The sequence below is a fragment of the Primulina eburnea genome, chromosome 13 (genome assembly GCF_022965805.1).
Source record: "Primulina eburnea isolate SZY01 chromosome 13, ASM2296580v1, whole genome shotgun sequence".
Lineage (NCBI taxonomy): Eukaryota > Viridiplantae > Streptophyta > Magnoliopsida > Lamiales > Gesneriaceae > Primulina > Primulina eburnea.
Window position 1 is genome coordinate 1,828,457 of NC_133113.1, and position 13,978 is coordinate 1,842,434.

General features: G+C 31.3%; 1 protein-coding gene across 1 annotated transcript; it reads left to right on the plus strand.

Moving 5' to 3' along the window:
* Positions 1 to 12,082: 12,082 nt before the first annotated feature.
* Positions 12,083 to 13,530, plus strand: LOC140810047 (aquaporin PIP1-2-like). The gene is made up of 3 exons (XM_073167857.1): positions 12,083 to 12,253; positions 12,393 to 12,471; positions 12,592 to 13,530. Exons 1-3 carry the CDS (start codon positions 12,156 to 12,158, stop codon positions 13,399 to 13,401), a joined length of 987 nt encoding a protein of 328 aa, XP_073023958.1. The 5' UTR covers positions 12,083 to 12,155; the 3' UTR covers positions 13,402 to 13,530.
* Positions 13,531 to 13,978: the final 448 nt, after the last annotated feature.

Sequence of the window (13,978 nt, forward strand, 5' to 3'; positions counted from 1 at the left end):
CATTATTGCGAGAAATCTTGTTATTGTCTATAAATATGATTCATTTAGGAAACCGAAAAGATGCGGAATCCATGATCTGTTTAGAGAAGTATGCATAAGGGAGGCTAAAAAAGAAAGTTTCGTTGTATCTTGAAGAGGGATGCACCCCCTTTGATCCTCTGAAAACAAATATTCGAGGACGCTTGATTCTTAGCCCAAATGTATAGAAGATGATGAATCTCCTTCTAGCAGTGTAGTTTCAAAAATTCATCTTCAAATGGTTGGAATCTCGAAAATATTGTGAACAACTGATTTAAAACATACATATTTATTTAAAACACAAGCCCACTTAAAGAAAAATGTTCTAAACGTGAGAAACTTCTTGTTGGTTGCTCGAAAATGGTTGGAACTTGGACAGAATCCTCGTGTTTGCAAATTGTTGTTGGAATCTCGAAAATGGACAGCACCTTCTTGCTCGAGTTGGACAGTGTTTCTGTTTGAACTGTGCAGAATAATGCTCGAAATATACTACTAGAGAGTGCTCGAAAATCTGGGGAGGAGGGTTGCTGATTGTGTGTCTTTCTTCATAATTTGGTATATATGTAATAATAAGGCAATAAAAGGCTGAAACGGCTCCATCATGCAACTGAATAATTTCTTGACATATTTAGAATTCGGCAGCCTCCAAGTGTGAAGACCATGAAAAATCAGCTTGGCACCATTCAGCAAGACTGCAATCATCTTGGCACTATTCGGCAGCCTATGGTCCAAATTTGGGGTTGCCGAAATCAGCTCAGCTGATTTTGCCTTGCTGAGATCAGGTTTGTTGAAATCAGCTCTTCTGATTTTTGGGTTGATGAATAGTGCCAAGATGATTGCAGCCTTGCTGAATGGTGCCAAGCTGATTTTTCATGGTCTTCACACTTGGTGCTGGAGCCATGATAGGAAAGTTGTGGGAAACAAAGGATGGAGAATTCAGGAAACTGAGTTCCTATTGATTAGATATTCAGATTTGGTTGTGTGGAAAACTGAAAAAGACCATTTCCCCAGGCTTGAGCACCTTATCCTTCGAAGAGATTGGAGACATTCCGACCCTTGGAGGCAATCCCATTTGAAATTGGAGACATTCCGACCCTTGAAAGAAGAGAATTGGATAAAAGTTCAGGTCAAGTGGCATCTTCCGCAAAGGAAATGCTTGGGAAGACAGATGACATTGAACTTGTAATTTCCGATTACGAATGTTGCGATCTCTACGATGCAACCACTTCGACTAATAACTCAGATACAACTGTTCAATGTATGAGGATGCTAACAAGCATTCATGTTCCATTGAAGTATGTAAACTTCCCTTAAATTAAGTTACGTCTCTCTGCTGTGTAAAAGCGAAATTTCTGAATTAATATGTTGATTGAATTTGTGTAGAGTGATTGATCAACTCTCTTTATTACATAAAAATCAAGTCACCATACTACAAAACAAATGTATGTTACGATCGTCTCTTTATTACGTAGAAATCAAGTCATCATACTACAAACCAAATGTATGTTACGATCTAGTAGCGTACGACATGTAATATATATTTGGTGTAATTCGAGGACATGATATTCGTCGAATTAGTTGAATTATGTGATATGAGTGAAATTATTTGATATCATGAGTTATGTAATATCTTGATGCTTGAGATTGTTTTATTGAAGATGAATGTTTGAGAATTATATTATACATTAAGTTACCATATGATATATTGATTAATACCCACTCAAATTTTAAAAGAGTCAGTCCATATATATTTTATATAGATTTTGTGATATAATTTATAGTAATAGGTTAGATAATTTAAATCAAAAGTAGATCTCATCCTTCTCTCTTTTAGAATTCCAATGTAAGAAAGGTTTCACGTCAGAGCATCACGTGAATACTTGGCAAATGATTAAAAAGTAAATAAATTATGGATTTTTTTTTATAAAGTTATGCAATTTTATATATAAAAAAAATCAATAATAATTTTTTAAAGTATTTACAAACAGTATCCATCAATTTTAATAAAAATAACAATGATAACACAAAGAACAACAACAAAAACAATCATGACGGAATGTAAAATAGGGGAATTATATTAATTTTTGCATTATATAATTTTCTTGTATGCAATTTTGATTATATGTATTGTCAAATTTTATTCTTTAGTACTCTATTTTTTTTTTTTTTTTTTGAAATTTTGGTCTTTTTTCAGATTTACACGACATATGTGACGGATATATGACATTGATATTGCGCCAATGTGAGCGCTCACATATGTGGTGTTACATCAATTCTCGGTATGAAAAAAAGATTGAATTGTCAAATTACGAGATACACGAGTTTAAATCTAATTCGACAACATAAATGAATGAAATTGTAAATATTCAAAAATACGAGTTAAATTGTAATTTTCATAAATTATCAAACTATAAACTGTTGGGAAATTGTGTTTATAATGAAGTTTTAAAAATTTAAGGCACAAATTTGCAAATAGATAAATAAGACGATCGAAATTTAAATTTTTCATTGTTTTATTTATTTATTTTGTTCTTGTTATTATTTGTTCAATTGATTTTGGATTTTTATTTTTCGGATTTTCATAGTATTATATTTCGAGGTAGAAAAGATTGGGTCATGACAGGTTTCACTTAAATAAGAGACACCGTGCCATCAAGCTACAAGTTGTGGGCACAATTTATGTGAGGTCCAGCTCTAAAATTGACGCCCAAATCCAAAATCTATTGTCCAATCATTTTAAAGGAACAGAAAGCCAAAAATTATTTTAGTAATATTTTTCATATTTATAATTATAATTTATATTGTTTTATAAAAAATAATATTTTTTATTAGTAACTCAAATAGAAAATTCATCTCACAAAATTGAGTCATGAGACCGTCGCCCAAATTTTTTTGTGAAGTTATCAATGGTCATTAGTTGAAGGAACTTGAATTTTTTTTTTTTTTTGTCATTTTTATGTCACCACGAACAAATGAGAAAACTTGTTTGATACAATAGTTGTCCATGTTAGGAGAGCATTCGAAACGTGAAGTTTGAATTATTGTACGATTTAAAATATTTGAGTTGTACATGTAACTCCAACTAATAACTTTTGATAAAATGACAAACGTTATGGTTCCACAAAATATAGAAAACAACATTCAATGTTTAAATAAGAGGAAAAAAAATCTTGTTGTTTCCCTTTAAATTTTCTTAAATAGATTTTAATTTGTATAATATAAGTTTTACTCTTTATATATGAGCCATAAAGAAGAGTATTGATTTTAAATAAGCAATAGTGGATAGTTTTATTGGTTTCAGATGAAAAATGATCAAAAACAAAAGAAATCCAAGTTATTGAATGAAAATCATTGACAAGTTACATGGCTAAAACTCAAAACAATTCAATTTAAATGACTAAAATTCCAATTTTCCTCTATTGTTACAAAAGTAAGTTCATTTGGTGTTTTAAATCGAAACAAATATATGGCATGTTTCGATCCAAACATAACTTTAACTTTTATTTAGATTAAATTATTTGATTTGACAAGAAATTTGAAAGAGTGGATAAACGAAAAACAACTAAAATCGAAAATCAGAGTATTTTAAATTCATGAAAACATATTAAGTGCATTCAAATTAGAGTAAGTCTTTTGTGAGACGGTCTCACGAATCTTTATTGTGAGAGGGGTCAATCCTACCGATATTCACAATAAAAAGTAATATTATTAGCGTAAAAAGTAATATTTTTTCATAGATGACTCAAATAAGATATCCGTCTCACAAAATACAACACGTGAGCTCGTTTCACACAAATTTTTGCTTTCAAAGGAAGGGACTAGAAATATAAATTCACCAAATTCCTTCCGTCCTAACACATCTCTGCGATTTTACCAGTGTCTGCAGATTTGATATTTTCCTTGTTTATTTATTACACAAATATCTAGACTTTTCCACTAAATCACATGCCGGAGTTGACTTCTTTCTCAATTTCTCACAAGCAATTAATAAGTCAGGAGAGGAAAGAAGTGGGTTCACGGTTGAGGTGTAAATATCATTTAATGGAGATATTGAATCAATTTGATTTAATATTATGGTCAAATTATTGAGTATGTCTTTTGTGAGACGGTCTCACGAATCTTTATCTGTGAGACGGGTCAATCCTACCGATATTCACGATAAAAAGTAATATTCTTCGCATAAAAAGTAATATTTTTTCATCGATGACTCAAATAAGAGATCCGTCTGACAAAATACGACATGTGAGACCTTCTAACACAAATTTTTGCCCAAATTATTTGCATAATTTTGTCATTGTTTTTTAATATTTCGATTGATTTGATTAAATTTCGTCAACTTTTCTCAGATAATTGTAAAAAGAAATAAAAATTATTGCTTGAGTTGTCCTATATATGTTTTTTTAATTAATCATTTAAGTAGTCAAAATTATCCTATTTTTTAATATTTAAACCGATGAGACAGTGACATGACCCATAACGAAAATTGGAGTTAATATTTAAAAAATTAATTAATTGCACTAAAACTAATTTTTTTCTTAGTTAAGAAACCAAAAGTCTGAATAGACCAATTTATAGGATCAATTTGATTGGGAAAATTGTAAAATTGGTCCACTAGTTTATCTTCAAGCAAAAATTTGGTATTTAAGTAATCAAGTTTCAGTCTTACTTTATTTTTTTTAACAAATATATTCAATTTTTTTGTGATTTTAATTCTTTTTTTTCCTGTGGAATTGCTTATTTGTCAATTGAAATGTCATTACCATCTAATGTCGTATCAATAATTGTTAAGATTGGAACTGTCCTAACTCAACTCCAAAAACTAGTTCAAGGGGGAGGATTGTCCAAGCCCATATATACAACTCTCATGTTATTTATCCAACCGATGTGGGACAATTAACACACCCTTCTCACGCTCAAGAATGAACATCTAAAGCGTAGAGTTTACAAATGACCTAATTATGAGTAGAACGGGTGGTCTAATTATGGCAGTCCAACACGTAACGGTGGAACCCGGGCTCTGATACCATGTTAAGATTGAAAATTTGACATAAATCAACCCCAAAATCTAGCTCAAGGGGGGAGGATTGTCTAAGTCCATATATACAACTCCCATGTTATTTATTCAACTGATGTAGGACAATTAACAATAATGATCGACGTCGGTCTCAAGGGATGTCTTAGGTGATGATGTAGGTGAGAGTTTGAAGTTTGCCGACTAATGTGATTTGTAAACTATTGTGTTAATCTAGAGATTTATCTTGTGTACACCGTAGGATATTGGTTGCGAGTTCTCACATATTATAAAAATAATAATGATCAATGTCACATTGATACTCAGTCAAAAAAAATTTAAAAATTAAACTGAAATAATTTATTTATTTAAAAAATTAATTTTAAGGTCATCGTTCTTTATCGTTTTTAATACATAATAATGTTCTATTACAGATATTTAATGAGCATGAAAATATAGTTGACGGAAATCGCTTTAATTGACTGTAACAGTCCAATAGACCCGCTAACCATCTACATTTATCACGTTATATTATTATATCAATATTAATATTAATTTCTTCGCGCACACACAAAATATATAAAATAACTTGCCATTTGACTAATTTATTTTAACTTCTTAATATACACATATTATTTGAGTTATAAAAACTTTATATTTATAAATAAATTTATATCGTGTACATTATTTTTTACAAAAAAAAAAAAGAAGCATAGTTTTGGGCATGTTTGAGTTTTATTATAATTCAGAGTTTAGTACACTAACTTATATTTTTATGTTTTCAAATGCTCGTCGCTACGTCAGCTGCATGATCAAGCTTTTGTAGCTTTACCAAAGGGTATATGTGGTCGTAACGACACATCTCAAATCATTTAATTCCTACAACAGCTCAAACGTCATGTTTCGATCGCTCTAGTCACCGGATACAAGTATTGCACCCATATATCTTCATCCAATAATTGCACTGAAGTGCAATTAATAAGAATTGAACACGTTATTTTGTCTCTGATATTAATTAAAAGATCGAGTGATTACTGATTTAACAAAAAATTATAGTTAATGTTGATTGTGCAATTTAAATACTTTAAATTTTACAACATTTAAATGTCATTGCAATTGTTTAACCAAACAGAAACAATTATTACGTCTCATATTAGCATTTTCCATTGTCACTTCATCATTTTTTGGTCTCATGTCAGTACTTCAATGAAAAATGATTAAAATTGAAAAAAATGCAAATCAGTTGTTTAAAACCATAAATTAACGGACAATATGACAACAAATGACGAACATGCAAGTTAATGATAAATAAGATATATGATATTATATTTAATATTTGGTATGATTTTAATAAGAGTGATTAAATTTATATATTAAATTGTAATAACAAAATTAACATTATCATAAAAAATTTTATAATCTCAAATTTATATAATATATAAAATTAGGTAAAAATAAATAAATCATGCAAGCACTGTCGGCGTATGAACAGATAAGAAATATGAACTCAAGCAACAAATTTGTCCTATCGAGATTGATTGCCTTGCTCCACAGTAATATTCTATAGATATGTTTAAATTTTTCTCAATTCATCTTGATTTCTTTGGGGTTTATTTCAATTCAATATCAATCAATTTAAATTTATTTATGCTGTCGACAAAATCTTCCGTATCTTTTGATGAGTCAAATTCATTAATTTAAGTTAATATTTTATATTATATGTTATACTAAATATTATTTTAAATTAATAAATATTACCAAAATGGTAATCTAAATTGGTTTACTCTTGGTTTTGATTTTTCTAAAGAGTGGGTCTCATGTGATACCGTCTCAAGAATCTTAATATATGATCGGGTCAACCTTACCTATATTAACGATAAAAAGTAATACTCTTAGCATAAAAAATAATATTTTTTCATGGATAACCCAAATAGGAGATCCGTCTCACAAATTCGATCCGTGAGATCGTCTCACACAAGTTTTTGTCTTTTTTAAATAGTTCAAAGAATCAAAATACGTCAATTATATTGAATGTCACGTTAGAAATCTTTGGCGCTATATCAACGCTATCAAAAAATAAATAGCAAAAAAAATCTAATTTACATGACGACTATTTAGAGAATCAAAATCTAAAATTGGCTAACTTGGTTAAAAGTTTATCAATGAAATGAATTTAGTGAAATATTTGTTTAATTCTTGGGGTGTCATAAGTATCACTACTCGATATATCAATCAAAATGTTGTGCTTGAGTTATTGTATGATTTAAAATAATAGAGTTGCAGCGTTATCATAAGCTATAATTTTTGATAAAACGACATGTGTTCGGTCTTATAATTGAAATCAGAGTCGATGTCACGAGTTTGATTATCATTTATTGCAAATAGTTCAATTATTTAGAAAAAAAATTGTTGAGATATTATAACTGTTTTTCGTAATGCTAAAGTCGTTGTATAAGAAAATCATTTAGGTGAAATGATTAATCAGCTTGATATTAGAGTAGATGTCCAACGAAACAACTTGTTGCTTGAGCTTTATTGATTCTTATGTAAAAATAATGTTTACTTTAATAATATTTTATGGTTTTATCTTATTATGACAATTACTTTATATATATACTCATATAAGCTGCATAGATAAAGCCTTTGAATATACAATAGATATTATGATGTCTTTCTCTCAACATAAGATCTGTAATTTCTCCATTTCAAGTATATCAACAGAACCGAGAAAAATTAAAAACAATAATAGACATTCACCCAGCCACAATCTTGGTTGATGTCACATGAAAATATCACAGGTTATGGATGAAATCAAATTCATATCTAAAGGAAGTAAAGACTTGATATGAATTTGGGGTTCTTGCTTCAGTTTATACTATATCACTCAGCTTCCCTGAAATTTCAAGATTGCCTAAGTAGTTCAAGAAACAGTGCACGAGACAAGGGCAAACAATGATTATTTGTGCAAATGAGATATTTTGGAGCTATACTTCATCAGTACAACACCAAAACTAACAGGGAAGGGCTCACACAAAGTCTTTCATTTTATCAAGCTAAGAAGGTCAAATACAAATATTCATAAATTTGTCAAAGATCCTCCAATAGAATAAACATCATTTGTTGCTTCATTCACTGAAGATGACATATCTACCAGAATGACATCGAGTCTATGGGTTAGTTTTACAGAGATTGACAAAGTCAAGTTTTCATTCAAATTTTATCAAAATTCTATAATTGGATCATTCTTGATAAAAATTATGATAAGAAAAACAACAAATTTTGCAGAAGAACTATTTGAAAAGAAATCTTTTGCGGAATAGAAAGCTACCAGAGGACAAAGAAACTCTCCGAAAATTTTGTAACATGGCTCATGTGAGAAGATGGTCAGAAAGCATCTGCCCAGAATGCCAAAACCAGAAAGAGTCATAATTCGGGAAAGGTTTTCGACCAATATCTTACCGAAAACATGATGCAGAACAAATCCAAGTGGTGAAAGACCACACAAGTCATGATTTCTTCGAGGACTATAAAAAAGCAGATGATTCCTTGACAGAGATAAAACATACATGTGATCCAATCATTCCATTAGTAGAAAATATACCACCACCAAAACACGATTCCACTTACTAGTGGAAGATGGACCACTCAACGACCCATAAAGACAAACCACCAATTAGTGGTTGAAAGAACTACCGCTTACAAGATGTTGCAACTGGCAGAATAATTTACAAGTTTTGAAGTACAGATTAGTGGCGAAAGGACCATCACTCACAAAATATTATTGGCTACAACTGACAAAATAATCTACAAGAGTTGAAGTCCGGATTTAAAATTCACCAAGACTTCTATGTATACCAAGACAGAAAAAAGATAAATAATCATTCAACATATTCATTTTTTTCAAATAAATTATAATATTTCTCTTTCTAGTTTATGTGTATTGTATTCTGGGCTACTATAATTAGCTAAACAAGTTTATCCTCCTCTACAAGAGGTCACTATGTAATAATATGTTGTATATTTGAATAAAAGAACCAAATCTTATTGCCCCTCTCATATATAATTTTCAAAATTAAAATTTTGCTATACAATCTGAGGTAGGAAACAATAAGTGTTGTATTAATTGTCATTGAAAGAATTTACATCAGAAAAACCATCTATTGCGACTATTTGATTAGGAATTGAGAAACAATCTATAAAATCATGTGGATATAACTATACTACAGTATAGTCAAAGAGGTAAAATATTCAGTTTATTATACAGAAACATGTGAGTTATATAAAAAAAATATTTGAATTATGATATATAAAGTTGGAAACCTCATGCAGCCGTATGTCTATAAGAACATATCCGATAGATATAACCATGGCACATACCAAATTCAAGGAGATTAAAAGGGTATTTTTGGAAAAAAGTAAGCAACTAGAGAGCTCAACCAAAAATTTTAGGGATTAAAAAATTATGATAAAGTTGAGTATGAGATTGAGGAGTTAATTTACTCTCTCATCATATTCCAACTCATGCGTCATGCTCGCTGTGCAATTTTCATTATGCAACTACTAGCCATTGTCTTCTTTTTTGTTTGGCTATTAAGGATGTTTGGAAAAATACTTCATTTTGGTACTGTCTGAAAAAACATCGTGATGCTTCCTTTCTTGATTGTGCTTTATATGTGTCAAAGAGATTTAACCAGGAGGAATTCGAATTGTTTGTGACACTTTGCTGGGCGATCTGGCGTGAAACTTGTATTCGTAAGCACGATGCCGAGGGTAAGAGCATGAAATTTAGAGCGGATTGGGTTTATGCATTTCTAGATTCGGTTCGCAACTCTAGATTAAAGTGTGATGTATCAGTGATTGCTCCACAAATCTCAGCAGACCATTTATGGAAGCCGCCTCTCCCTAACTTATTTCGACTAGATGTGGATGCGGGATTTGATACCAGGCGTAACAAATTCAGTGTTGGAGCGATAATTAGAGACTCACGAGGAGTGACAATAGGTGCCCATGCTCTTATCATATGTAATCCGGGTGGTGTCCTTGCAGCTGAAATTTTTGCTATTCGTTGTGGTATGGATCTTTGTCTCCAGGTGGGAGTTTTTTCTGTTTGTATCTATTCTGACTCAAAGGAGGCGATTCGAGTAGTTCTCAATCCTGACCTGGACTCTGGCCCTTTGGGTGTCTTGGCTATTGAAGCTAATTCTATGTTCCGAGATAATCATTTTGTGTCGATCAAACACATGCATCGTTCGGCCAATAATGTGGCACATTTTCTTGCTCATAGAGCTTTCAATAACTTTTCTGATGAAATTTGGCTAGATGGAAATATTCCATCTTGGCTTTCTTGTATTGTAAATCGGGATTTACCTACTTAATATAATGAATGTTTAATTTTCAAAAAAAAAAAAGAGATTGAGGAGTTATTGTCAAATCGTAATATATATATATATATATATATATATATATATATATATATATATATATATATATATATATATATATATATATATATGAGATTGAGGAGTTATTGTCAAATCGTAATATATATATATATATATATATTAATTTATAGGATCAAAAGAAGCTAATGTCACATGTTTCAACTTCCCTTCTTAATAGCCTAAAAAAATGGAGACTCACCATAATAATTGGAATAAATTAATTGGAAAAAGTATGTGTGTAAGGACGAGACCCGTTGAAATTGTAGCGATTGAGGTGTGACAGCCTTTAATATCCAACAGAATCTCCATCCATCTGTCTCATATATTTATTATTCTTATATTATATTATATATATAAATAATAGTAGTTGAATGAATATTCTTATATATTATATTATATGCATTATATTATATTATATAAAGGTTAAACGGTGAACTACTTTTATTTTGAAATTTGATATCTATCGATCGGTCATTTTCCTTGTACTTTTGTGTTTGTCCACATATCTCTTAAAATTCATTTACACCAAAATACGATTTCATCAATTTTAATCTCTTGAGTTTCGCCTTTTATAGGCAAAACATGCGAATCTATCATTACGAAAATATATTACGTGAGTTCAAATTTTATTTCTCCTATATAGTAAATATTTACGTAAAGTAAATATATTTTTTAATAGTATTCTTTGTCTTTACTTTATTGAATTTAATGGTACTTCAACTTAAATATATTTTAAAAGAAATTGCAAATTTGATTCTTCATATACATCTCTTTGCGATTTTAATCATCTACGTTATAAAATTTTAGTTTTAATCCATTATCTTTGTTTTTTTTATTCATTTTCTATGTACGTGGCGTTGATATATTTCCGGTGTGACCAATTCTGCATAATTACTTCCATGTAAAAAGTATAAAATCGCAAAACAAATTACCAAAAATGCTAAAAAAAAAATAAAGATACTCGATTATGATAATATAGTTGATCAAAATCACAAAACATCAACGCGAGAAAAACAATTTCCATATATTTACTTATGTTTTGTACGATTACCATTTTTTGTTTTTTATATATATGAGTTTTTGTTGTATGATGAAGATACTTTTATAAAAAATAATACATGTGAAACTTCATGAAGAACCTCATTGTTAATAAATAACTAGCAAGCACTTGACAATCAACATAAATTAAATTTTATTATAAAATATAAATTTAATGTTTGCTAGAATGATTTTTTCAATTTTGTTATATTTAATTTATATATGTCATTATACATATATAGATATTAAAAATTGTTTGAGAATGAAAGCAATTAATAATGCTAACACTATTTCGATCCGTCGTTTTATATGCCATTATATGTATATAAAAATACCCTTTTCCCTAGTAAGTATCCTGGGTGTGGGGGCAGTGTCCACACCCAGAATCAATGGCTGAGATTCAATCTCATTAGGAAAATTTTTTTTAAAAAAAATAAAAATTGGGCCAGAAAAAATTCTGGCCCTTGGATGTACACCTGCAGGCAGTGTCTGCAGGGGTAGGAAGGAATAATCCCTTTTCCCTCCGTCACTCTTTATCTCTGTGTGTGTGTCTATATATAAATATATATATATATATATATATATATATAGATTGGATCAAAGCAAAGGCAAAAGCTGGGAACAAATAAGCCAAGAAAAATAAAAACATGGCTGCAAACGATAATAAGCAGCATTTACAAGTTGCAGATGATGAAGAAAGCCAAATCAACGCCACCAAGATTCAGCCTGTCTTCTCTACTCCTGAGTAACTACAAATTCTTCCTAGATATTCACACACAAACACACACATGTGTGTATGTGTATATATATTGCATTCATTTCGTACGATATTTGTACTATTCTTTTTTTTTGTAAATAATTGTTTGTTTGATGTTTTTAAGCAGTCCGGAGCCTTGGATGATTGATCCTCAGAAGCAAACAACGAGTGAGATGTGGGGCTTGAATGAGCTTTTGACTATGGATGTAAGAATAAACACATCCATAGCATAATATTCAAAGGATTTATGTATTTTTCTTGAACAAATTGAATGTTCATTCTGTGATATTTGACTTTTTTAGTTTCTTGATGATAACATGTAATAGATGTGGCGAGCATCGGTCGGGGAGATGATCGGAACGGCGGTTCTGGTGTTCATGCTGGACACTATCGTAATATCGACTATACAATCAGACATCAAAATGCCGAACCTAGTGCTGTCGGTACTAGCTGCGATAATAATCGCGATTCTCCTTCTTGCCGTACACCCGGTCTCCGGTGGCCACATAAACCCGATAATCTCATTCTCCGCCGCATTAGTCGGCCTCATATCGATGTCCCGTGCCATAGTCTACATAGCTGCACAGTGCCTTGGTGCAACACTAGGTGCCCTGGCCTTGAAGGCTGTGGTTAGCAGCACAATTGAGCAAAACTTTTCACTCGGGGGGTGTACTATCACAGTCATTTCACCAGGCCCAAATGGGCCGGTCACCATCGGTCTCGGGCTGGGCCAAGCGTTGTGGCTAGAGATAATTTGTAGTTTCATTTTCTTATTCGCCTCGATATGGATGGCCTATGATCATAGGCAAGCAAGTGCATTGGGTCACGTTTTGGTTTTCACGATCGTCGGTGTCGTTTTGGGCCTTCTCGTGTTCGTCTCGACCACGGTTACGGCCCAAAAGGGCTATGCAGGAGCGGGGATGAATCCGGCTAGGTGCCTCGGGCCGGCCATAGTTCGAGGCGGACATCTTTGGGACGGGCATTGGGTGTTTTGGGCCGGGCCGACTATAGCTTGTGCTATGTTTTATTTGTACACAAAGATTATTCCCAGCCAGCATCATAAGTCCAAGGCTTATGACCATGATTTCTTCAATGTCATGAAGGTCATGTTTGGAGGTCATACAACTAATAAATAAATAAAATGGGAAAGATAATAATATATTCACACATATATGTCGATTTTAACTATCTTGTAAGTTGAATATGTTGTACAATTTAGATCCTTTCTTTTGCCAAGAAATAATGGAAATAGTGTCTTTCTGTAACCATCTTTTGTATTTCATTCCTTCGAAAATTAATGGGCAAGTGAACAGTTGTGGAACCACAGTCATTTGCACCCGAGCTAATCCCGTACGGTCCATTTTTTTTTTTTAGTCTAGGTAAATCTATTTAAGATATTAAAAAATTATAGAGTTTAAAATTATAGTCATGATAAAACGATATTTCTGGTTCCATCCTTGCTGGTGGATCAATCTTACATTGTATTTTATAAATCATAGATGGAATTCTTTTGAAAGTGTTTGAGATATTAGCTTTAGGTGAAGCTACTAATGAGGTAAAATTTCACATGAAATTAATATATTTGTGTATTTTAAAATCTTTATTTTGAAATCACAAGCACATACTTAAATATGACACTTTTTTCCACGGATTTGGGGATTCACGGGGAAAACCCGAAACGAGGATGGTGATCTCCGATTTGTTCGGGACAGG